Source organism: Podarcis cretensis (assembly GCF_951804945.1).
Source record: "Podarcis cretensis genome assembly, chromosome: 2".
NCBI classification, from domain to species: Eukaryota; Metazoa; Chordata; class Lepidosauria; order Squamata; family Lacertidae; genus Podarcis; species Podarcis cretensis.
Window position 1 is genome coordinate 114,091,473 of NC_137171.1, and position 25,962 is coordinate 114,117,434.

General features: G+C 45.5%; 2 protein-coding genes across 5 annotated transcripts; one reads left to right on the forward strand and one right to left on the reverse strand.

Annotated features, from left to right (window-relative positions):
* Positions 1–3,204: 3,204 nt before the first annotated feature.
* Positions 3,205–15,006, reverse strand: CSNK2B (casein kinase 2 beta). 2 transcript variants are annotated; one of them, XM_079964070.1, is made up of 8 exons: positions 14,883–15,006; positions 12,996–13,092; positions 9,016–9,098; positions 7,922–8,024; positions 6,065–6,180; positions 5,699–5,774; positions 5,193–5,382; positions 3,205–3,589 (listed from the first exon to the last, which is right to left on the reverse strand). In XM_079964070.1, exons 2-8 carry the CDS (start codon positions 13,063–13,065, stop codon positions 3,499–3,501), a joined length of 729 nt encoding a protein of 242 aa, XP_079820196.1. In that variant the 5' UTR covers positions 13,066–13,092; positions 14,883–15,006; the 3' UTR covers positions 3,205–3,498. The 2 variants fall into 2 exon arrangements, with proteins under 2 accessions (XP_079820196.1, XP_079820197.1); XM_079964071.1 differs by lacking the exons at positions 12,996–13,092; positions 14,883–15,006 and adding an exon at positions 9,588–9,727.
* On the forward strand, positions 9,826–19,772 carry GPANK1 (G-patch domain and ankyrin repeats 1). 3 transcript variants are annotated; one of them, XM_079963898.1, is made up of 3 exons: positions 9,826–9,974; positions 16,792–17,441; positions 18,791–19,772. In XM_079963898.1, exons 2-3 carry the CDS (start codon positions 16,849–16,851, stop codon positions 19,251–19,253), a joined length of 1,056 nt encoding a protein of 351 aa, XP_079820024.1. In that variant the 5' UTR covers positions 9,826–9,974; positions 16,792–16,848; the 3' UTR covers positions 19,254–19,772. The 3 variants fall into 3 exon arrangements, with proteins under 3 accessions (XP_079820024.1, XP_079820023.1, XP_079820022.1); XM_079963897.1 differs by lacking the exon at positions 9,826–9,974 and adding an exon at positions 15,080–15,225; XM_079963896.1 differs by lacking the exon at positions 9,826–9,974 and adding an exon at positions 15,242–15,383.
* The last annotated feature ends 6,190 nt before the right edge of the window (positions 19,773–25,962 follow it).

The following is a 25,962-nucleotide window of genomic DNA, read 5'->3' on the forward strand; positions in this document are numbered from 1 at the left end:
TTGTGAGTGTAATAAGAACTAAGCAACCTACAAGAATTGTTATTAAAATCATCCATAAAAATAGTTGGACACAAATAATTAAAACATTTTAAAGATAATTAGAATACCAGCAAGAGTTTAAAACATGTGAATGTCTACATGTCTGGGTAAAGGTAAAGGTAAAGGTACCCCTGCCCGTACGGGCCAGTCTTGACAGACTCTGGGGTTGTGCGCCCATCTCACTTAAGAGGCCAGGGGCCAGCGCTGTCCGGAGACACTTCCGGGTCACGTGGCCAGCGTGACATCGCTGCTCTGGCGAGCCAGAGCCGCACACGGAAACGCAGTTTACCTTCCCACTGGTAAGCGGTCCCTATTTATCTACTTGCACCCGGAGGTGCTTTCGAACTGCTAGGTTGGCAGGCGCTGGGACCGAGCAGCAGGAGCGCACCCCGCCGCAGGGATTCGAACCGCCGACCTTTCGATCGGCAAGCCCTAGGCGCTGAGGCTTTAACCCACAGCGCCACCTGCGTCCCCCACATGTCTGGGTAGGCTTGCCATAATAAGTGTTTTCAGCAGGTGCCGAAGAGTATAGCAAAGGAGCTGATGTCAAGTGGCAGGGAGTTCCAAAGTGCAGGTGCTGTCACACAAGATCAATTTCTTACAAGCGCAGAATGCATGTTATGAGGCACCTGTAACAGAACCAGTTCCACAGAATGAAGCAGTTGAGTGGATACGTATTGGGTAAACTGTTGATATGTAGAGGCCACAGACAATGCATTTTGTTCCTATTGGCCATTGATTTTACTTTGACATTGCTGCTGGTTTTAACAACATACGTCTCAAAGGTTGGGACATTGTTACTTTTGTTTGCTTTTATATTTGTAAGCCTTTTTGAGAAACTACTATGTGGAAAGCAGAGTATAAATTGTAAAAACAAAGTAAGCTTAATGTACAATGTTCATAAAACAAGTGATGTCTCCAGGCAGTGTTGAAAATAGCATTCAGTAAAAGTGGATCCACTATGCACTTTGCTATAGCATCACATAAGTGTGGATGTGACCTCTGTGTTTGCAGGAATATACACTCACTCACTCGCATGTAAAATGCCAGAGTTTAGATTAGTGACAAGTAAATTCAAGAGCGGGGGGCAATGATGTGCCCCCCCATGTGTGTATGTAACCACCCCACATTGTGCAAGACAATAATCAGTTAAAGGGAACATTCTGGCTTGGAGAGGGAGCAGTGGGGGACGTGAGGGGAATGCAGAGTAGGGTCATTGAGGAGTGTAGCCTGGGGATATAGGATGTGGCCTGGGAAGAGTTACAAGGGCCAGAATGAAAGGCCCCTGGGGCCACATTCAGCCCCTGGGCCTCAGTTTCCCCGCCCCTGTCCTACAGGCAGTTGACATCTCCTCCAACCAAGCTGCTGAAGGGAAGGGTGAATCCAATCGACAGGGATTCTAGAAAGTTAAGCAGCACATTTGAGAGACAGCTACACTGATTTTAACATTGCACGTGTTTCTTCCACTGAGAAATGAAAGTTGTTTAGACACTTTGGTGAAATCCACTTCTTTTCTGACTAGAGTGAACCTGCTGGAGTCTCTGTTTTTAGCCAAGTGAAGACTGGTCTCCAGTTTTCCATGCTGATGGGTGCTAAGTGCCACCCATCAGGAAATAAAATGTTGCCTTAGAGAACTGTGTTGGCCTGTGACACCACTTCCCATACTGGATTGCCATTGTGAGGTGCAGCACTGCAGGAAATGAAGAGAATTGCCTGCCTTCTTCATGCAGGGCAAATTCAGTGCACCTCACATACAGCCTGGTATGGGGAGGGGTGGTTAGGGCTGGGAGAAAGCTAGTGATCACTAACAGCATGAGCTGTGCAAGTGTGTAAGGGGAGAGAAGTTGGGAGAAGGAAGAAACTGCTTAGGATTTCTGGCCAGATGTGAACACAGAATGCTACCAAGTTTGTGCACATGTAGCAGCAGTTTTTAAAAATACATAAAAGCATTACAGGGTAGGACCACTAAAAAAAGATGCTGGGAAGAATAGCAAACTGCACAGAGTGTGGAGGCTACTGGAAAACCTTCAGCAGACCACACTCATCCTGTGTACAATTACTGAGGGGACACTGTAGGCAAATACTGAGTTACAATTGTGTATGACTACAGTTAGTGGTTTCTGGATTATGAATTCAGCTCCTACTCAGCAAGTGAAGAGCACACATATAAAATGGGCTACAAATACAGACAATCAACCCTAGAAGTGATTTTGAGGCACATTTCCCTCCTTCTAATCAACACTCCCCTCTTAAAGGATGTAGTCTCAGTTGCCCAAATTACTTCTGATATTCCCCCTTTTCAGTTAAACACAATGAATATTCCAAGCTCGGTGTAAATTATAGCAAACCTCTCTAACCACAATATTTCCCCAGCATGTGACTTTAAAAACATACGCAGTGATAATTAAGGGGTTGGCTCAAATGTCCTCCCCACCTTAGCACTGAGTTATCACAGTATATGTGTGTTGTCCACTACAGAAGTCAACACGTATAATGTAGGAGGTGGGAGTCTATCATATTAATTCAGCATCTCCAACTTGTGATGCATTTTAAGTGTAATCAGATCCATGTTCCCCACCACTTTCTTCCCACTATCTATTATCTATTTTGTGAAATTTATATATCACTTAATTGTAGAAAACCTTAAAGTAGTTTATAATAATAATAATAATAATAATAATAATAAATTTTATTTATATCCCGCCCTCCCCAGCCGAAGCCGGGCTCAGGGCGGCTAACAATAATCAAATAATCAAACAATCAAATAGTCACACATTTAAAATATTTCATTATAAAAATTAATTAAAATCAAATTAATGGCAACCGATTAAGCAAGATTCTGTGCAGGTTGCCAGAGGAGGGAGTCAGGCTGCGCCCTGACCAAAGGCCTGGTGGAACAACTCTGTCTTGCAGGCCCTGCGGAAAGATGTCAGGTCCCGCAGGGCCCTAGTCTCCTGTGACAGAGCGTTCCACCAGATTGGAGCCGCAGCCGAGAAGGCCCTGGCTCTAGTTGAGGCCAGCCTAACCTCTCTGAGGCCTGGGACCTTGAGGATGTTATTATTTGCAGACCGTAGGTTTCTCTGTGGGGCATACCAGGAGAGGCGGTCCCGTAGGTACGAGGGTCCTAGGCCGTAATCCTCCTGCCCAGAACAAAGACAAATCAAATTCTCATCTTTTACATTTTTAATGTATTTTATTTTTTAAAAAGAAAAAAAGCCCCACAAAATCATGACATTCAAGTTGGTTATTGAATTTTTCTGTCACAGTCTGTGTTTCTGGGAATTAACAGAAATTGTTTATTATTAATTTAAACCACACACCAGAAATGAGACCAAAAATCAGGCTGGAGAGTGACAAAGAATAATCTGCAGGGGACTTCATCAAAACAAAGTATGAGCAGCCCTGACTGGGGTAAAGGGAGTTATCAGGGAAGGACCCTGAGCACCTGGATGTAGAAGATCAACGAATAGTTTTGACTGGGCTCTTAAAATTGCTGGCGGCCTGAAGCTGCAGCTGGTAAGCCATAGGGTGGATCTTGAATCCGTAAAGTCTGAAATGGAAATGTGTTGGGTTAAAATGGAAGATTCAGGGAAGAAAAGCTCAAACAGCTACCAGGTATTTCAGTAAAAGGTTTCATTAATTTTCAAAGTTAACACCCATTAGGAACACATCACTAAGAGGACAGTGCCAGCCTTAGTGCCCCCCGCCCTGTAACTGTAGTGCCCGCTTGCTGTCTTCTCTCTCCAGTTGCTTCCCTGTGGCTCATCTCAGCCTACCACCCTGCCCACCCCATCACCCACAGCACTGCCTGCAAGGCTGTGTGTAGGGAGGCAGAGGCTTCTCCCTATGGATGGGGGGAGGGTTTTCCTCTTCAGCATCTCACTCCATCTCATCCAAGAATTGAGGTTCCAGCTTCTTTCTTCTCCCTCTTTCTGTCTAGGGAGGTGTGGAAGGAGTTCGCCTTCCAAATGCAAGGGCTCGCCTGCCTCCTGGCTCTCTTCAGAAAGGAACACAGACACATACCTGATTCTCATCATTCCCTCCCCCATTAAAAAATAATAAAAAGTAATAATATTAAGCAAATGGTTTCTTTGTGGACTTCAGACTACGTCACAATTTGTGGGGGAACTGGCATGTGAGGGAGCGTTGTTAAGGGAATGTGAGAAGATGGGATGAATTGCCCTGGATTGTCACTTCTCTGGAGGAATTGCTTATTTATGGGGTGACTAGTCTCTCTTCTTTCTGCATAGGCTCCGACCTTGGGAGTACTTTTATTACTCCTCTTCTCCATGGGGAAGTAATGTATCTCCCCCCCACCCCGGAAATATCATGAGTATAAGGCTTCTTCTTATGACTATCTGGATATGGGGGTAGGGGGTTCCCTCTCCAGCATCTCACTCTTCCGCTTTCAGTCTACACTCCACCTCATCCAGGAATCAACACAAGGTTTGGCTGCTTCTTCCTTCCCACCTCTCTCTGTCTAGGTAGCAGTTGCCAGGACATTACCCCATTTGCTTCTACATGGTTCCATCCTTATTTCAGACATTGTGATATATCGGTATATTGCAATGTGTAGCTGGTGTTATATCATGATGCTGAAAACCAGATACTGCCCAACCCTACTTCATATGCAAACTATTGGGAGGCAAGCAGCCCAGCCCAACCTGAACAGAGCTGGATACCACTTTTGAGCCAGCCTGCATCTCAGCCTTCTCAGTATCTCCATTCAAGTGATGGAATGGATAGCAATAAGCTGGGCAGGTCAGCTAAGCAGTGCTGACCCAGTCAAAAGGCAGTTCTGCTCTCAGGCTTTCTTTCACCACCAAGGATACCTGAGGTTTCTACTTTGTGATAGAAACTTTCAGCAAATTCTCTCCTTACTAGTAGGAGGAGATTTTTGCCAGAAAGCTGGAATTTTCTTGGTGAAAGTATGTGTGGCTGTGGCTGCATGTGCGAGAGATGACCTCATGGCTGGGTATGGGTGGCCCTCAAGCAGGTTAGCTGGAAAGGGTATGAGTAGCAAGCACCCAATGGAAGTAACAAGAGAAAATGTGGATTTGGTTGGCTGAATTTAAGCAGCAAGGAAGGATAAACCTGTGATCCCAATACTCTCCTGGAACATTTTCACTTGACATCTTTTGAAGCAGTCTTACCTGGGCACAAATTGGTTAGCAGGTCGTTTCGGCCGATACTCAGGGTGCACCATAAACAACATGTGGGGGAAGCCTGTCCCAAAATAGGCCCCATCTGTGTGATGGTGGCGGGAAGATTTGGGGGTGTAGACATCCATGCACTTAGGGCAGTAAAGTTTAACCATGGCCTCCCCTGGGATATCAGATAAGCCTAGGAGTGAAGAAGAAAGCAAAGTTCAAAAAAGAGGTGGCTTTGGGGCTCAGACCCACCATCATACCTTGGTGTTAGCAGTTCTAAAATGAGCACTTTTCAAGCCTTTTAAACAGATAATTCAACAATAAAAATTCTGAAATAGCCTGTTTGTGCAAGTACCCACCCTCAAGTTTTGATCCTACCTGCAGCCCTCCTGGATTCCCTCCAATTCAGTACATGTTTATTGCACTACTCAAGAACTCTGACATGCAATTCAACTTTAGACCCCTCCCATTAGCTCCTAAAAAACCTCTTCACCAGTACACAAACTCACCAATGGGCAGCATGGGCTGGTTCTCACAATAAACTCGGGGGCAGTAACCAAAGTCTCCTTGCTGGTATTTCTCAAGCTAGAAAAAAGAAAGTGTTTGCAAAAGAAATTAGGACTTCCTCTCCACATTGTGGGAAGACAACTCCAAAGAAAGATTGGTTACGGCAGGAGGTCATCAAGAATAGCCTTTAAGGAGTTCCAAATCGGGTCTATCACTGGCCACTTAGGACAGCCAAGAGGATATTATAGTATAAGTTAAAGTGCCTTTCCCTTCTTGACTTTATTGCCTCTGGTCTCACTGTGGCTATATCAGAGCATTAGTAAATAAGTTACAGGGTGACCTGCTTATACAACAGCATAGACATTCACCATTTGGGCAATTCCACGGTTTGTGAGGATGTAGCGGGCATGGATGAGGCCGTAGAGCATTTCAGCTGCCTGTTCAATCAAGTCACTCTGGTTAGGGTTGTCCTCAAGCTCCTCATCTACAAGAGGACAGGAAAAAGTCAAGAGCTAATATAAGAAAAGTACAGGAGAGCCATAGAGACTCTGACAGAGATGAAGGTTCCCCATCATGTGCTCTAGTCCACTGCTGAAACAAATGATCATCATCATCATCATCATCATCATCCCACCCCTCACCCTAAGGACCCAGGGCAGGTTACAACATTAAAACACAGTATTAACAACATTTTTAAACACCTTACAATCACAGAAATAAGGTGGATCAAAAAATTATACACCTCAAGTGTCAAAAGCAAGGGTAGAAAGATGCATCATCTGATACAAACAGTTTCTAAGACCACATTATACCTAATGCTAGCACTGCACATGTACAATTCTCTCTCTGCCTCTGTCTTTTACTCCCTTTCCTAGCACACCAAATTCTAGCTGTACAACTTAGTGACAAAACATATTCACTAATTTTGCCAAATTACAGAATAATTAAGGAGGGAAAGTATCAGAAGTCTTTATAGGTTTCTGATCTTGGCTCCCCTAATAAGACTATGGGTTGTATCTAACAAAGCAACTGCTTGCACAACTGAACTCTCCACTCCCTGCTCTAGCGGTTCCACCAAAGCACACAGATTTGCGGGGGGGGGGGGGAGGGAGTGGTTCTGTTGTGTGAATGGAAGCAGTTCTGCTCATGCAATGATTTTTCTGGGTTCAACCCAATGTCATCTATGCCATTTATCAGATACATGAAATAGGCAACTTCATATGGAAAGACAGAATATAAATTTAATTAAGAACACATAATCAGGATTTCCAAAATGTATGGTTTCCAAGGCAAGCTGCTCCACAGAACTGGCCCAATAATTTACATCCTTGCAAATACTTAACCTCTGCTTTTAATGAAGTCTCAGAAACTTCAATTCCAAGTCCCCATGTGCACTAATGTTAGAGTAGAAAAGCAGAGGAGGATTTTGACATTCTGAGCAGTATGCACAATTTTGTTTTAGAAGAATACAAAAAAAATATTTTTAGAGTAGTATTTAACTAGCCCTCTCTTGATTTGTTTGCCATTTTTTAACAGGAAGTTGTCTCAAATTAATACTCTCACAGACAGACAGGCTTTCAGAGATCTGTGCTTTATGTAGATAAATAATATTAATAATAAATTTTAAAAACTGGGCTCAGGGTGGCTAACAGCAAATATAAAACATTGATTAAAATATGAATTTAAAACAACATAAAATACAGCATCCATATCAATAAAATTCCGGGGTCTTTTTTTGGGGGGGGAGCCAGTCAGTAGACATCAAATGATCACCAGGGATAACTGGCCAAGTTGGTCCTACTAGGGCCAGCAAGGAGACCAGGGAAGAATTTAAATATGGGGTCCCAGAAAGGGTTTCTTCATAGAAGAGGAAAGGCAAAAGGGAATAGAGGATCAGGCTAATTCAAACTGAAGGCCAGGCGGAATAGCTCTGTCTTACAGGCCCTGCGGAAGGAGATCAAGTCCTGCAGGAGAAACAGAAGCACCTTGCCGCTAATAATAATAATAATAATAATAATAATAATCTTGTACCCATGCTATGTAAATTCTTATTACACACCAAAATGAAACTTGAAGTCTAGTCATTCCAAAATATGCAAGGTGCTTTAGGGTAGCAGTGTGCCCTCATTAGGATAACCCTGTGACCACTGACCACATTTACTCTTAGTCCCAAATGTCAGGTGGTCTGAGATGTAATCGGTAAAACAAAAAGAACCATCTCTCACCTGGTTCCAAATCAAGGATCATATCCAAGGCCTGGCGATAGTGGGGAACTTGCTCATTGAGGCCAGTCAGGTTGAACTTGTCTTGGATGTAATCTTCATCTACCTAGAATAGAAATAAAAAATACTCAGACTCAAGATCAGCCAAATAAACTATTGCCTTTACCAAGTGACCTATTTTGACTTCTCAGATCTCCTCGGCCTATTTGACATCTCATCCTATACTCACTCACTGGGAAGTAAGCTCCATTGAACTCAGTGGCATTGGGGTTTTTTCTGAGTAGACAAGTACAGCATTACAATGCAAGTAACTAGCTTCCTAAGATTCCCATGAACTTCCAACTAATATACAAAACTCTTCATCCTCTCAAGAAACCTAGGAGTCCCTGTTCACTGCCAACACCCTTCCTACTACATAGTTAGGATATTTTTTTGTAGGGGGGAGGGGAATCATGCCATTTTGCTCCCAGCCCCTCTTACTAAAACTACATGCAAACATTGTTGTTGTTTAGTTGTGTCCGACTCTTCATGACCCCATGGACCAGAGTACGCCAGGCACTCCTGTCTTCTACTGCCTCCCGCAGTTTGGTCAAACTCATGCTGGTAGCTTCGAGAACACTGTCCAACCATCTCATCCTCTGTCGTCCCCTTCTCCTTGTGCCCTCCATCTTTCCCAACATCAGGGTCTTTTCCAGGGAGTCTTCTCTTCTCATGAGGGGGCCAAAGTATTGGAGCTTCAGCTTCAGGATCTGTCCTTCCAGTGAGCACTCAGGGCTGATTTCCTTCAGAATGGAGAGGTTTGATCTTCTTGCAGTCCATGGGACTCTCAAGAGTCTCAACCAGCACCATAATTCAAAAGCATCAATTCTTCAGCGATCAGCCTTCTTTATGGTCCGGCTCTCATTACCATACATCACTACTGGGGAAACCATAGCTTTAACACGCAAACATACTGAGGTCTTAATCCCAACTCACCTCACAGAAGAATTCATTGCCACGCATGGAGAACAGTGATGGCAGCATCCCAACTCCTAGCTCCCAGCCCTTCTCTCACAAAATCCACACACACGTTTGTTGAGGCCTTCATCCCAACTCACCTCACAGAAGAACTCATTGCCACGCAAGCCACAGAACCAGGAAATCCAGGACACTTCCTCAGAGCTACTCATCTTCCCGTCCTCTACAGAAAAAAAAGGTGCATCAACAGCCACATTTTCACAACCTTCTAACACACCTCTTCCAGTTTAACCAGGAAATAGCTCCTTTATCAAAACACTTCTTATGCAAAGCACTTCGCTGGGTATAGAGAGTTTCAGCGCACCCTGTTCAAGAAAACACACCCTTTCATTTCCGTGACTGCAGACCGGTATTAGAGGAGAATCCAACGTGTTCCCTTCTACTTGAACGCCATCTCTCTCTCTCTGTTAGAACTAGTAAAAAATCCCTTTGCAGACTAGTTTAACCTCTACCCATGCCCTGCCCTTCTGCACAGAACTGTGAGAAGGACACAACTCTTCCTCCCCTTGCTTTCTTGTTTTCTTTCTTTTTTTGCCTATGGCAGGCTCCCAAACGCCCTCCCTTAATCTTGCAGAGCCGTCTCCGTTGCCTAAAATTCCTCCTCTCTACTTTCTGCAGAGTAACCCCCTAAATCTATGCCTCAATAACTCACCTCAGGGGGCTCAATTGCCTCAAGGAGAGGAACACGGGGTGCAAACAAGCTTTGGACCGCTAAGGCCTCTGCCAGTTTCCACCGCGCACGCGCCACTCTCACTGATGAAAGAGCATCACGGGACAGTAGTACTTCAGAATAAGGCTGGAGTTAGCAAACAAGATAGACGAAACTACAAGTCCTAGAGTGCAGCCGCGAAGGAAATGGCAAGCACGTTCTGGGCCGCGGAGCACACTGGGATTTGTAGTCCAAAAGTCCTTTAAGCCGCTGCGCTTTTAAGAAGAACATGTGTAGGTGGAGTGGTCCCAGGCGATCAATGAGAGGCGTCTAGGTAGAAAGGATGTAAAGTTTGCCTATGCCGCGCTAACCTATAACGAACGCATTATGGTAAATATGGTCAAATAATATTTCAATTTAAAAGGAGACAGGAGTAGGAGAGTCCCTAAAGAATCGTCGTGAGTGCTTGAGACGGAAGCCTCCTTGGTCAGATAAAATTGCCATAATTGAAATAGCAGCCCGGAGCTCCGAGAAACTTGATCTGTACGGGAAAGACGGTTCATGGATCCCCTACCACGAGCTAGGTACCGATTCAGAATTGAAGCGGTAGTTGCAGCTTTCTCTTACAAAGCGAGGAAAAAGAGGGCGGCTATCAGGCGCGCATCACGGTAACTTTCTGCGCCGTCAGCCCGATGCAAATCCTCACTGCCAACTCGTATTTGCCCCGATTGAAAAGCAGGCGGGCATAGCCTGGGGAATGGTTTCTCGGACGGTGGGGTGGAAATAGCGAGCAGATGAAAACATATATTATAACCCCAAGGGAGGAGGAGAATTGGAAGCAAAGCAAAGTGGGTCTGATCCTATCTGAAGGCAGCGCATATTTTAAATACATATTAAATATGCGGAAGAGAGCAAGTGCGTCCACCGAGCGAGAGGGAAAAGTGGGAGGCGCAGAAAAAGCAGGATTGTGGGGCCAAGCATTAGCTGTTATTTTTATGAAGCGCACAGATTACTGGAATGCAGTCCTCGAAGGAAGGACTGAGTAAAAGCTAATTATAGAAAAGGGAGGGAAAAGAAAATAAGCCAGCTGATTTCTCAATACATAATAGGCACTGTTAGGTATGCTCCTCCCTAAAAAGAACCAAGAAAGTCCTCTATGTGCCTCCATTAAACAGCAAAGACGTTTTAATCCCCCACCCTCTCTGTTAAAAGTCTTTGGAGAATATTTTTTCCATTCCAAGTCCTACAATTTAGGATCTGAATCGTCCAATTTGGTCTTCTCTCTTGAGCATCATTATTATTATTATTATTATTATTATTATTATTATTATTTATTTTATTTATTTATTTATACCCCTGGGTTTCCCTAGCCACTCTGGGTGGCTCCCAACAAGAATATTAAAAACACAATAAAACATCAAACATTAAAATCAGGATCTGATTTCTTTCCGCAGGGCCTGTAAGACAGAGTTGTTCCGCCTGGCCTTTGGCTTGGAGCCAATTTGATTCCCTCCCTCCCTCTCTTTTTTCTTTTCCTTCTCCTCCTGCGATGAGGCTACATTTTAATATTTTATGTTCCATTATTTTAATGTTGTATTTTATTTTTGTTTTTAAGTTGTAATCATTCATCTTGTTTTTATTATTGCTTGTAAGCCGCTCTGAGCCCGGCATTGGCTGGGGAGGGCGGGGTATAAATATTATTATTATTATTATTATTATTATTATTATTATTATTATTATTAAAAACTTCAGATTTTAACCATCCTCATTAGGTTTTGGTCATCAGCATACATATGGGATCTACTCTTCCAGGTCTCCCACCTGTGGTACCTCCTCATTTGCTTGCAATGACATCATCATTCATTAATGCATATTTAGCAGGAGTCAAGAGTTTGAAGAAGAGAGACCAGAAAGTGAAGCATACATTGACCGTAGTGACAGAGCACCCATACACTGCACCCGCTGTCCAAGGCCAGTGAACTGCCTTGCGGAGAGATGGGGAGTGGGTGCACTTAAGAGGCCAATCCACAACCTCCCTAGGATCCAGTGGTAGCTTGTGGAACCTAGACCAGGTCCAGCACCTAGGAGGTGATGTGGGTGGTGCCTAGGTCCCCATCCTCCTCCTCTGTGAGTAATTTTGTCTACTACTAAGGCAGCCACTCTGTGGCTTGTTTCCCTGTTTAGTTAAGGGAAGAATTTGGTGCAACTTACTCTCCAGTAAGTGGGCAGAGAATTTCAGGCAGCATACATCATTCACTAAAATAAAATTATACCCATTACCCCAGAATGTACAGTGAGCATCGTGGCTGCATGAGGTTTTGAAGCCCAACAGTCTTAGTACTGACCCTGTAGATTTCAGTACCTCTATGAGTTACAATACAATATAAATTGCCATTGTATACTAACTATGCTTCAATTTCCTGGAGCACTTCCAATAATTTATGGCATAGATTAGAAGTGGCACATGAAGGGGCAACGGCAGAGGCGCTGGGATGAGGTGGAAGGTTGGGGGAACTTTGGTGATTGCAGTAGTTTGCAGGTGCTGGCAAGATGGGGCAACGGCAGTAAAGTGCTTGCTTCTGCATATGTTATCATTTACTTTACAGTGCAATCTCTAAAACATGTTTCCTTGTATTTAGTCCCATGGAGTACAATGGGACTTACTCACAGGTAAATGCATATAGGTTTGCAGCCCTAATGCAGGATTTATCAGCAGGTCCAGACCAACTGAAAAATCCTGATGGGTTTGCTGATGTCTTTTAATGTACATTTTTAAACACTCACTAAATAAGTGCAGGACAGACTTTAGGCTTGTGAGTTTTGGGTTCCTAGTAAATCACAAGGTTGATCCCAGAGTCACCAACTGTAGCCATTCTTTTAAGCAGCTTGGCTTGTTGTTGTTGTTGCAGCACCATCTTCAAATGTTTTCATATATAAATATTTAATACATTTAGAGCTGCAGTTATCTAGCTACATCTAGGAACAAGTTCTATTGAACCCTATAGGGATGACATCAGAGTAGACAAGTATAGGATTGTGCTGGCACTTCCCACTCAAAATTTAAATTAAGTTAAAGAAAACTGTTTAGCTTAGCTTGCAATTTCAACATAAGCCTCCAGAATTCTCTTCAACTGGAAGTGACGGGGCCAGGTCACTTCTATGAGGGCAGTGCTTGAATTGGGGGATGGGAGAGTTGGGGGGGGGTTACCAATGAAATTCACAAATCACATCTCCTGACATCCTCCCTCACAACTTTAGTCATATCACTCCCATAATTTTCTAAAAATTGTAGCTAAAGGGGCAGTCACAAAAGGAAAGTGGGTGATCCCCCTATAATTCACAGACTACATGAAGAGCAACTAGATTCATTTCCCACTATCCAGTATAGGCCTCCCATCCACAGTAAGTTACCATCCCTGATGCTGGTGCTGCTTCGCCGACTCATTCTGTCTGCAGTGCCCGTTCTCAACATGGCTGTCATTTTAGGTTTTCTCTTAATTAGCCATGCCTGTTCAATGGATATAAATATATAAAGATCAGCATTTATTTTATATAGAAATATATTTTTCTACCTCACTCTACAGCAAAAATGGTTGCCAGATCAGCTTATAGAGCATGACAGCCACTTCTCCCAGGTTTACAATCTAAGAGGCAGGTACAAAAGGGGAAAAAAGGGGAAAGGGAGGAGAACAAGTAACTTTAGCCAATTGTTCAAGTTATATGATAGTGCTTATAATGACCAACTGAAGTGGAAATTTGGATTTTCCAAGGACAAACTTTCCTTTCCCCTTCTGAACCACTTGGCAAGATAACTGGCATTGTAACAATTGAGCCTAAACCAAATGACTAATACTTAGGTCACTTGGGAAGTTCTGTTCCGACCAGTGCCTTCATCAGTCACCACAGCCTTTTTACAAAAAACTTACGTAACTGAAATTTTTCTCTTATGGTTAGCTGCCTTGAGTTCCGGTTATTGTGCAGAAAGTGGGGGGTGTCAGTCAATGTTTTATATAAATAATTGTTGCATTCTACCACCTTAGCCTTCTTTAATTAAATTAATATCACTGTAACATGTTTGATAATTTTGGTTCATTTTCAGTTCAACATTTGTCTGAATTAGTTCAGTTTTAAGTTTTACTTTTACCACATGTCTGCCTAAATCTTGATTACTGAAATGGTCTGTTGGATGCTATTTAAGAGTCTTTTTTAAAAAAAGTACAATCCTGCACCCACACACCCCAAAATGGATTTCATGGGGAACTGGATGGCATGTAGCCACCTCTCTGCCAGCCTGTGTTAGTGAGGAGGATGAACACTGGTTGGAGGGTGGCTTGCCATAGCCGAGACTCTTGTTTTGTCCATTTTGGTGGGAAGCTGTTGCTGGTAGTTTTAGGCTGAGACAATTATGACTCTGGATCCAAAGCCGCAGAGATCACCTCCAGCTACACCAGCCTGGCATCCACATGCACAGCAAATAATAATAAATACCACCCCGCCTTTCACAGGCCAGCAGGGGTTGGGATGTGTCAAAGAATTTGCTGTCTTGCTCCGACACTCCCCGTCTGGATTGCTGTTCATTTGTTGCAAGGAACTTTGACGTTCTTTACCTGCTACAAACTCCACTTTAAGGGTGATAACACCGGAAAAGGGTGTACAGTGGTACCTCTGGATGCAAACGGGATCCGTTCTGGAGCCCCGTTCGCATCCAGAGCAGAACGCAACCCGCATCTGCGCATGTGGCGATTCGCCACTTCTGCACACGCGCATGATGTCATTTTGAGCATCTGCGCATGCATGAGCAGCAAAAGCCAGAAGTAACTCGTTCCGTTACTTCCAGGTCGCCACGGAGCGTAACCTGAAAACGCTCAACCTGAAGCGACTTTAACCCGAGGCATGACTCTATATAGATCAGCCTTAATTGGGTTTATTTGCGTATCGTCCCCTTTCTGGCAAAGTGGGTTTGTGACAGATACAGAACCTGACTAAGACTGCAATCCTAATTCCTGTTTCCTGGATTCAAAATCCTTTGAATTCAGCAGGAATTATTTCTGAACAGACTAGGTTAGGGCCACACCGTAAAATTAAGTTGTGAGCAACTAATTCCCACCCACCCCTCTCCACTCACTCCACACAGGGTGAGGGCAAAAGGGCAAATTCTTTTTGAAAAATAAAATGTAAAACCAACACATTCGCTTGGGAAAGCTGTTTTCTCACAAGTCTAGTGGGGCATGGTGCCTATTTTTTAATTTTCATTAATATGGTCCCTTTTCTTAAAAAAAAGGGAAAAAAGGAGCTTACTCTCCAGAAAAAGCAGGAGCTATGAGGGAAGAGTGAGCCTGCAGTATGCAAATTGCGTTAACCGTTAACGGCGGCGGCGCGAAAACGCTTAGCACGTGACTGCTCCTCGCGCCGCAAAAGGCGGGAAAGCGCGCAAGACAGCAGTCCGCGAGAACAACCGCCGCCGCCGCAACCTCCCCTAGGAGCAGACGGCGCATGCGTCTCCATTGCGACGGCGGGGCACTTCCTCGGACACCCTACTGCGCAGGCGTCAGGTACAGGGAAGGCGGCTTTAACCCTGCGCAAACGGGCAACTTTGTATCCGCTCGCCAGCTGCTGCTAAACAGATGCAGCTTTCTTCAAGGTATATGCTTCTACGCCTGCGCGCCTTACCCCGCCCCCCTTCCCCGGCGTCCCAGCTTGGCACATGCGCGTTACAAGCCTCTGTGAGCGGCGCCATAGAGATTGTTTTGGAAAGGGTAGAGTGACCCGCCGCCTGAATTTCCGGTAAAGGAGAACTGGGTGAGTGTTTTCCTGGGTGGTAAGGAAAGGCCCGAGTCAGTAGGGCTTGTGTTAGGCTTCCCAGAGGCTGGGGGGGGGGGAGAAGCCCCCCACCCCGCACCCCATTCCTGCTTCGGGGGTGGAGGGAGACCTTGGCTTGATTTCCTTCGCCCAGGGATCTGGGTGAAGCTCTGGAGAAGGCCCGACGTTCACCCCCCCCCTCGCATCTCTAGGTTAAAAATGTACACATTTTAATGACTCCTGCACCGCAGGGGGGTTGGACTTGATGACCCTGGGGGCTCCCCTTCCAACTCTGCGATTCTGTGATTCTCTCCAACCTGTTTCTGCAAGTTTTCTCAGGTGGCCTCACAAGCAGGGCTTCCGTTGATGATCTGTAACACTAAGGATACCTGGTTGAACAACAAAGAACACAGTATCTGATGTAGTGTTTAGCATCATGAGAATCTTCGTGGGGGCTTTAAAAAGTCGGTTTCTAGCCATTGTGCTTATGAAAACAGGCTTAAAATTATGTTGGTGGGTGACAGCTTAGAAGTTAGAGTGGTCTTAAGCAGGATTTCAGGTAGCTGGAGAGCAGATCCATCTTTGTTCTTCCTGACTCTTTGCATTTCCTAGCCATGCCTAACAAAATGAACTATACAAAATAAGCAGTTTCGTGCAAATTTGATTTGAGATATTGGCCTGGTTTGGATAACTGTTTGAAGCCCCATAAACCATGGTTTGTGAAACCATAAAAGAGTGTATGGGCCAAAGCGCACTCTGCTCATTCCTCTTCTCTTCATCTTCTATTGCATATTGTCTTTAACATGAACTGATTTAACTGGTTTAATATAAGGCACAACAGGTGAAGCGAAGAACCCTCAACCCAAGCACTCAATCACAGCTTCATAAACCATGGTTTATGAAACAATGGAACAGTTGTCCAAACCATGCCATTGAACTGAGCTTTTATTAAAGTTTGGCTTTCTAGCACAGAATACAAGATGTACTTATCCAACAACAACAAAAACCTGATTATTTTTTTTAAAAAAGAGAGAGTGGAATCCTATGGTTTTCTACAGATAAACAACTGGAGCAAATATTTACATTTTATTTTATTTTTCATAACTTATTCTTGTTTTGCCAGTCACAGAGAGGGGCAAGAAACTGTGCAGAGCACTGAAGACCCCCCCCACCCAACCACTGGAAATCTTGCTCTGCCATATTTCTCTGGCTTCAGTCATTTCAGCGGCCATTTGTGTGCATGCTTTAAAGCATGTCTTCACAAGCCAAATGCACTAGAAATTTCACTTTTTGGAAACATGGATTCTTAGGTAGTTGCTGCGAAATCACTGCACACATTCAGCCTTTATTACTTAGCAAAAAATGGGTCTTGGTGTAACACGTAATTCTCTGACTCTTCTTTCAACAGGCTGCGAAGTTCCAGGTTGTGGTTTTGGCTTTATAGCCAGAGCCACCCTCTTCCAACATGAACCACGGTCCTCAGCTGATTGCTTTTACTCGTGCCCAGGAGGAATCAGATCTCTGGAGAGATGGGCATGTCCAGAAAAAAAGCTGCAGAGGCTCCCGTCTTGCTGGCCAGCAGGAAGGGAACACAGCGGGAGAGGCAGCTCGCAGCTTCTATGAGAGCCTTTTGGAAGCTCCAGCTAATCCTGCGAGACCCTCACATAGGAAGCGAAAGGCGCCTTGCGTACGCCACCGACCTGCGCAACAGCTTCATCCCGTCCAGAACCACCTGGGACCGACAAGTAGCCGCACAGGGAACAAGTTCCTGAAAGCTGCCCAGGATGGCGACCTGAAATCTCTGCGGACGCTGGCGGAGAAGGAAGGGTGTGATGTGAACTATAGAGACGATTATTATTGGACAGCGATTATGTGTGCAGCTTACGCTGGTCGGGTGGAGGCTGTGAGATATCTCCTGAGCCGCGGCGCTGCCTGGGTAGGGGTCTGTGAGCCCCAAGGCCGGGATGCTATGGATTTGGCTGAGGAGGCAGGACACCAGGATGTGGTGGACGTCCTACGGGAGAGTGAAAGGCCACAGGTGAAGGAGGAACCCTCCAGGTGAGCTTCCTTGTTCCCGAGAATTCAGCTAGGGCTCCTTTGGGAGGAAGAGCAGGATATAAATGTAATAAACTAAATATCCAGTTACTGTCTGGAGAAGAAAGCCTCTGAATGGGTTTGCTTTTAAATGCTGCTTCGGACTGTTCCAGAAACCCAGAAATACCTGCCAATAAAACTGCCACAGTTTTAAGAGATTACCATCCACTTAAGACACTTCAACTGACCATCAGTTGTGAACATGGAAAGATCTCCCAGAGCAGCAGTAGTCAATATGTAGCTGGAATACCAACTCCCAGTATCCTTATCCAATGGTTCTTGATGGCTGGGGCTGATGGGAGTTAGAGTCCAAAAGCATCTGGAGGGGCACCATATTGGCTACCCCTGCTATAGAGACCATTCCCTGCCACAAACTGTTCACCCCCCTTCCTAGGATATCCAGGCCCTACACCCTTCTTCCCATATCTAGGCCCCAAATTACTAGAAGAGCTTGGTTGGAGTTAACCCTCTTGACTTGGGTTTGCATTTGTGTTGTTGTTGGTTTTTGTGTGTGTGTTTTTTGTTTATATTTTTTTATTCAAAGTTATAACAAGACATATTATCCAAAAACATATCCTTATTCCCCCCCCCATTTTTCCTCCCTCCCCCCCCCCCAGAACCCACCCCCACCCCACCCCCCAACTTCCCTCAGTTCCAGTCTTTGGTTTCCCTAATATTGCTATTTTCTGCATGTTACAAAGTTGTATAAACTGTTTAGGTGATTAATATCAGTAAAAAAAAATATTGTGGATGTTTATTCAAAACCTGCCAAGGAGTCCAATTCGCTTTGTTGCGTCTTCAGATACTTTGTGAAAGGTTTCCATTCATCCTTAAAGTCACAGTTATCCTTGTCCCATAGCTTATATGTCAATTTTGCCAGTTCTGCATAGTCCATCAATTTTTCTTGCCATGATTCTTTAGTTGGGGTTTCTTCAGTCTTCCATCTTTGTGCTACCAGAACTCTTGCGGCCATTGTCACATACATGAATATGTTTTTCAACTTTTTTGGCAGGTCTTTTTGTGTTGTTTTAAAACTTCTCTCAATTGGTGTTTGTTTAGTTTTTATTGTTTTTTTCTGTATGCTTGTAAATGTGGGAAAGAGGATTCATAAATGATGATGATGATATTTTCATCCAGACAGTACAGACACAGTGGGTAGGCACTCCCTTTTCCCCCTTTCTTTCTCAGGAGAAGTCTGTATTTGTGTTTCTTCCTCACATTCCCCTGTAAGATGCTCTTTGAGGGTTACTACAGCCATAGCTTGTGTGAATGCGGCTTGCCTTTCTCCGGTGTAATTTTCCTTTGTTCTCCAGTCCGCAGCCACCAGCCGAGAGGAACTACTGTGCCGTGTGCCGGACGCACTGCAGCGAGGACATGGTGGCATTGCACGAGCGCTCCACTGCTCACCTGTTCAACCGGCGCGACCCACTGCCCCCCACACGCTACCACATCCCAGAGAACAACGTGGGCTTCCGGCTGATGGTCAAGGGAGGTTGGGATCAGGAAGCTGGCTTGGGGCCTGAGGGCACTGGCCGCAAATTCCCGATCCAGACTGTCCTCAAGCGAGATCAGAAAGGCCTGGGCTTCTGCAGCGACCTCAGACCCAAAGTCACCCACTTCGACGCTAATGACTCCAGTGCAGTGGAGAGGCCCGTAGAGCAGAGGACCAGGAAGGAAAGAGCAGCGACGGTGGGGAAACGAGAAGCTCGCCGCAGAGAGGCCAAGGCTCAAGCTTGGGAACGCAACCTCCGTACTTACATGAACCTTGATATTTGAGCTCTTATTGGTTAGAGGAGCTGTCTACATAACCACTCGTTCTCCTTCTGGCCCAATCGGAGAGACAGCACAATGTTGTAAAGGGGAAAGGTCTTCTGAAGGAAGATACAAGGAGCTGCTGGCAGCTGTTAGGCAGTAGCCAAAGTAGGTAATCCAGAAAAATAAACTTGGAGTTTCCCATGTGTTGCACGAGGCCATAACACTCTCAGGCATCCTTGGACCACCCAGGTAAACAGGCCAAAGGTCAGAAAAGGCTCTTGGCTTCCTTTCAGGATCCCCAAGGGAAGCAAAAGATTAAAATATCTCTGTTTTTCCTAGTTTCCCCGAAGATCTGTTAGCAAACAAAACGTTAGCTTTCGCTCTGCGCAGTCGTCGGTGTTCATTGTGCAGGGCTATGTGTACTCTATGCTGGAAGAAAAATAGAATTATTTGCCAACAGTGCTCCAGAACTTGCCTCGCGAAAGAGCTGAATTATGTAGCTTATAGAAACTATTCAAATTAAATTCCCTTATGCAGAAATGTTTGTCATTTTGCATGCATTATTCTCAGCGACGGACATTGAGCTATGAAGGGCATGGAAGCCCCAGTCCCTGGGTGTCTAACCCATTCCTGCCCCCAAGCCCTCTTAGGTCCCAGAGGGCATTTCTCATGTGTTTGTAGTATATATCATAGAATCATGAAGGAATCCAAGGGTCATCTAGTCCAACCCCCTGCAATGCAGAAATCCCAGATGAAACATCCATGACAGATATCACAGCCATAAGGGGACTTGACTTTTAAAAGATTTTCCTCAGGAAGCTGGATCCTGCATAGTAACTTTTTCATTGACTCCATAGAGTCTCTAGGTATTGTCTTGTCCAGGGGAAGTCCCCTTGTGGTGGCTGAGCTCTTGGGTGAAGAGATTTGTGCTTCTCCAGTTCCCTTGCACATAATTTGAAGGTGTGCTGCAATTTGACCCTGCACCAACAAATGGGGCATGTCACATGTCAGTCAAAAGCACGAGCAACTTGTCTTTCACAACTCTTGCTGTGCGCTCTGTGTGTGTGTGTGTGTGCCTGTGTGTTTCCGTCCATCCATCCATCCATCCCTTGGCTGCCCTTCCCCTGAGAGCAGCACCCTGGATACCTGTTAGCCTTCCCCTAGCTACAAAAACATGGAAAACAAATAAGTATGTACTGGAGGCAAAACAGCAAAATAACAGGTTGGACAGCTGCTCAGGTCATGACTCATTCAGCACTTGCTCAGTGCACCAGGAGGAGAAAGATCTGAGCTCCAACCTCTGGTGAGTTATGGAGCCTCCCAGCATACCTCCACACAGCAACATGTGTAGAAGACAAAGTAGGACTATAGCAAGGAGGCAGGACTGGCAGCCCAAATTGGTGCAGTATGTGTGTATGAATGAATAAATGAATGATAAACCTAAGGAGGCAGGAGGGAAAGGATGGAAGAAGATGGGCATTTTATTTTGTCCATGATAGGTGAGATGGTACAGTGGTGCCCCGCAAGACGAATGCCTTGCAAGACGGAAAACCCGCTAGACGAAAGGGTTTTCCATTTTGGAGGTGCTTCGCAAAACAAATTTCCTATGGGCTTGCTTCGCAAGACGAAAATGTATTGCGAGTTCCTGCGGGGTTTTTTCCCTCCCCCCCCTTTTTCTAAGCTGCTTATCCGCTAAGCTGATAAGCTGCTAAAAGCCGCTAAACCGCTAATTCCGCTAAGCCGTCAATGGGCTTGCTTCGCAAGACAAAAAAACCGCTAGACGAAGAGAATCGCGGAACGGATTCTTTTCGTCTTGCGAGGCACCACTGTATTAGATGTAGGAGATATGTAATCAAAAACTTGGGATCCAATAAAGGATGATCTTACATTGTATAAAATATGACATCTCTTGACAGATGTGTGGCCAGCCTTTTCTAGAAACATTACAGGAGGTTCCTCAGCCCCTGGAGGCATTTTGTTTCAGTGCTGAACTGCTTGTGTTTGGGAGTATTGCCTTATTAAGGGTATAGGAAGAGCCCCTGCTAGATCAGGCCAGAGGCCCATCTAGTTTAGCACCGTGTTCTTGGCTGACCAGATACCTGTCGGAAAACCCACAGGCAGGACCTGAATGCAGCAGTACACTCTCCCCTGCTGTGTTCCCAGCAGCTACACTGGAGGTAAGAGAGCCGTTATCACTAGCAGCCACTGATACAGTGGTGCCCCGCAAGACGAACGCCTCCACAAGACGGAAAACCCGCTAGACGAAAGGGTTTTCCGTTTTGGAGGCGCTTCACAAAACGAATTTCCCTATGGGCTTGCTTCGCAAGATGAAAATGTCTTGCGAGTTCCTGCGGGGGTTTTTCCCTTTCCCCCGCTTTTCCTAAGCCCTAAGCCGCTTATCTAAGCCCTAAGCTAACCTAGCAGTTCGAAAGCACCTCCGGGTGCAAGTAGATAAATGGGGACCGCTTACCAGCGGGAAGGTAAACGGCGTTTCCGTGTGCGGCTCTGGCTCGCCAGAGCAGCGATGTCACGCTGGCCACGTGACCCGGAAGTGTCTCAGGACAGCGCTGGCCCCTGGCCTCTTAAGTGAGATGGGCGCACAACCCCAGAGTCTGTCAAGACTGGCCCATACGGGCAGGGGTACCTTTACCTTACCTTTAAGCCGCTTATCAGCTGATCCGCTGATAAGCCGCTTATCAGCAGATCCGCTGAAAGCCGCTAATAGCGCTAATCCGCTAAGCTGTCATGGGCTTGCTTCGCAAGACGAAAAAACCGCTATACGAAGAGCCTCACGGAACGGATTAATTTCGTCTTGCGAGGCACCACTGTATCATCATTCTCTGTGAATTTGTCTAAACTTAACAAGCTGCACCACTCTGACACTTTCTTTACAATTCGTTGCCCCAGGCCTCTTTCCCCACAGTGCAGTGTTGCGCTTTACTACTCATTGATTCCGTGCGAAGGGGCTTACTCCCAGGTAAATGTGTGTAAGATTGCAGCCTCCAGCATCTTTTAATTAAACTATTAATGTTTTAATTTCACCCTAAGGTCTCAGGGCAGGTTACAATGATTAAAACGCAATTCAAAGTGTTGGTGCTGACCTTTAAAGCCCTAAACAACCTCAGCCCAGTATACCTGAAGGAGCGTCTCCACCCCCATCGTTCAGCCTGGATACTGAGGTCCAGCTCCGAGGGCCTTCTGGAGGTTCCCTCACTGCGAGAAGTGAGGTTACAGGGAAGCAGGCAGAGGGCCTTCTCTGTAGTGGTGCCGCCCTGTGGAACGCCCTCCCTTCAGATGTGAAGGCAATAAACAAGTACAGTGGTACCTCAGGTTACATATGCTTCAGGTTACAGACTCCGCTAACCCAGAAATAGTGCTTCAGGTTAAAAACTTCAGGATGAGAAGAGAAATCGTGCTCCGGCGGCGCAGCAGCAGGAGGAGGCCCCATTAGCTAAAGTGGTGCTTCAGGTTAAGAACAGTTTCAGGCTAAGAACAGACCTCCGGAACGAATTAAGTACTTAACCTGAGGTACCACTGTACTTGACTGTTAGAAAACATCTGAAGGCAGCCCTGTTTAGGGAATTTTTTAAATGTTTGATGTTTTATCTTGTTTTTAATATTCTGTTGGGAGCCGCACAGAGTGGCTGGGGAAACGCAGCCAGATGGGCAGGGTATAAATAATAAATTATTATTATTATTATTATTATTATTATTATTATTATTATTAAAACGCAACATTAAAAGTGGTTTAAAACAACAACTTGGTCACACCTCAGGTGGCAAAGGCCAGAGTAAAGAGGTGTGTGTTCATCATTAACTGAAAGCTAGAGTGAAGGAAAGGCATGTCACAACTTAGGGGCTGCCACAGAGAAGGCCTTTCCTTGGGCCACAGCCACCCTGAGCTGAGCGTAGCAGAACGACCAAGAGGGCCCTCTCTGACAATATGAACACTGGCAGGGTTTGTAAGGAAGGAGGCAGTCACCGCTCAGAAAACCTCACCATTGTCTTTTCCGAAAACCAAGCAATGCCTTTAGACTCCCTTAGTGGACTTGCCTCTGAGATGCGACACCTTTCAAATATGTAATGCATTTGTTAAGCCAGAGTCTACTTCCTCAGATGTGTAGATGTTATCCTGAGTTGCCAGATATATTATAATTATATAAATAGGCCTAGAGAGAGAAAATGTGAGCAGTGAAGTCAGATGGATATGAAATCCAGACTCTGAAAATTGCATAGAAGTAAATAATGGAAACTATATGCCTAGCAGTGTTGACAACACTGGGCCACAGTTTCCCCATCCCTGACATAAATGTCAGATACAGATAGGTAGCCGTGTTGGTCTGCCATAGTCAAAACAAAATTAAAAAATTCCTTCCAGTAGCACCTTAAAGACCAACTAAGTTAGTTCTAGGTATGAGCTTTCGTGTGCATACACACTTCTTCAGATGCATGCACACGAAAGCTCATACCTAGAACTAACTTAGTTGGTCTTTAAGGTGCTACTGGAAGGAATTTTTATAAATGTCAGAACCGTTTTTCAACCTCCTGTCATCTTCCCTTAGATCCCATTGTGCAAATCTGGAACCAACACCGCAGGTTTGTTTTGCACTGGGAAAAGATGGCCTTCAGTTTCTCGACTTTGCTATCTCTTCGAAGCAGTGTGGACCCAAACAGTGAGCTGTTCTCCTGCCTGAATCTTGCCTTGAATCAACTGATGCTAGAGCCCCAGTGCATAAGAAACAACGCCCGGCTTACCATTGCTGCTGACCGCAAGCTGTTAGAGTGGATTTTTGGGAGGGGTGACTGTGAGATCACCGTCTTCTACATCCAAGGCAAAGCCCAATATCATGTCTTTGTGGCTACATGGGAGCAGTACCTAGCCTGCGTCTGCTCCCAGCCCCAGCCCCTGAGCCTGGGGATTCTTCTTACCACCCGTAGCAAGCTGCGTTGCTGGAGTTCATCTAAGAAGGCCCTATCCTTGGCTTGCTTTGACAAAGCAGTGGAGTGTTTTGCTATGGAGCCTAGCTTCATCAAGGAAGACGCCCAAATGCTGGTGGAATGTGATGGATGGGCAGTGGCCAAGGTCTCAGTGAGATCTGTGTCTTCTCAAATGATGGCGTGGCTGACTATAACATCAATGAGAAGAGTGAGACGTTGTTCCTAGAGCGTCTCCAAGCAGGGATTGTCCAGCTGAACTTGGAGAACTTAAGGAAGGCAAGGGATGTGATGGAGTCAGCAGGGGGCAAGGAGTGTTTTGGCGTAGCTGTGTCTAAGTTACAGCAGGAGCCCTGGTGTGTCCAGAACAATGCCAAGATGGTGGTTATTATGGGCAGCGAAGAAAGGATTGTGTTGAGCTCTGGAAAAGGAGAGAACCAGATTGTGGTGACCATCTCTGAAAAAGGGATCTGCTATGATCATGGCTACTGGTCCCATCACCTCCTGGCAAATAGAAGGGGAAGAAATGGAGGCAGTGAGAGATTTTACTTTCTTGGGCTCCATGATCACTGCAGATGGTGACAGCAGCCACGAAATTAAAAGACGCCTGCTTCTTGGGAGAAGGGCAATGACAGGCCTAGACAGCATCTTGAGAAGTAGAGACATCACCTTGCCAACAAAGGTCCGTATAGTTAAAGCTATGGTTTTCCCAGTAGTGATGTATGGAAGTGAGAGCTGGACCATAAAGAAGGCTGATCGCCGAAGAATGGATGCTTTTGAATTATGGTGCTGGAGGAGACTCTTGAGAGTCCCATGGACTGCAAGAAGATCAAACCTCTCCGTTCTGAAGGAAATCAGCCCTGAGTGCTCACTGGAAGAACAGATCCTGAAGCTGAGGCTCCAATACTTGGGCCACCTCATGAGAAGAGAAGATCCCTGGAAAAGACCCTGATGTTGGGAAAGATGGAGGGCACAAGGAGAAGGGGGCGACAGAGGATGAGATGGTTGGATAGTGTTTTCGAGGTTACCAGCATGAGTCTGACCAAGCTGCGGGGTGCAGTGGAGGACAGGAGTGCCTGGCGTTCTCTGGTCCATGGGGTCACGAAGAGTCGGACACGACTAAACGACTAAACAACATGAAGTGTCTACACGGGGGTGGTGGGAGCTGGTAGCCAGGATGCTGAAAAAGATTCACTGAAACCTGCCCTGTGGAACACCCTCCCACCAGATGTCAAAGAAATACAACTACAGTGGTACCCCGGGTTACATACGCTTCAGGTTACATACGCTTCAGGTTACAGACTCTGCTAACCCAGAAATAGTGCTTCAGGTTAAGAACTTTGCTTCAGGATGAGAACAGAAATCGTGCTCCGGCAGCGTGGCAGCAGCAGGAGGCCCCATTAGCTAAAATGGTGCTTCAGGTTAAGAACAGTTTCAGGTTAAGAACGGATCTCTGGAACAAATTAAGTACTAAACCCAAGGTACCACTGTACAGTGTACGCTCGGGTTGTGAACGTGATCCATGCAGGATGCACGTTCGCAACCCACAGCAGCGCGTCTGTGCACTGGCGGGTCGCGATTTAGCGCTTCTGTGCGTGTGTGACCCCCCCAAACCCGGAAGTAACCCGTTCGTACTTCCAGGTTTCGAAAAAACGAAACCTGAAGCGTCTGTAACCCGAGGTATGACTGTATCTGACTTTTAGAAGACATCTGAAGGCAGCCCTGTTTAGGGAAGTTTTTAATGTTTGATTTTTTAGTGTTTTTTTAGTGTTCTGTTGGGAGCCGCCCAATGGCT

What these genes read in the sequence shown, in the direction of transcription:
- CSNK2B (XM_079964070.1), bottom strand. Translation starts at nt 13,065, where the DNA reads ATGACAGCCATGTTGAGAACGGGCACTGCAGACAGAATGAGTCGGCGA. An exon ending in CAGCACCAGCATCAGGGATG is followed by an intron (nt 9,099 to 12,995) that starts GTAACTTACTGT and finishes TTTTTTCTGTAG; the next exon opens with AGGACGGGAAGATGAGTAGC. An exon ending in ACCGTGGAATTGCCCAAATG is followed by an intron (nt 5,775 to 6,064) that starts GTGAATGTCTAT and finishes TCTTTTTTCTAG; the next exon opens with CTTGAGAAATACCAGCAAGG.
- GPANK1 (XM_079963898.1), top strand. Translation starts at nt 16,849, where the DNA reads ATGAACCACGGTCCTCAGCTGATTGCTTTTACTCGTGCCCAGGAGGAA. An exon ending in GTGAAGGAGGAACCCTCCAG is followed by an intron (nt 17,442 to 18,790) that starts GTGAGCTTCCTT and finishes TTTGTTCTCCAG; the next exon opens with TCCGCAGCCACCAGCCGAGA.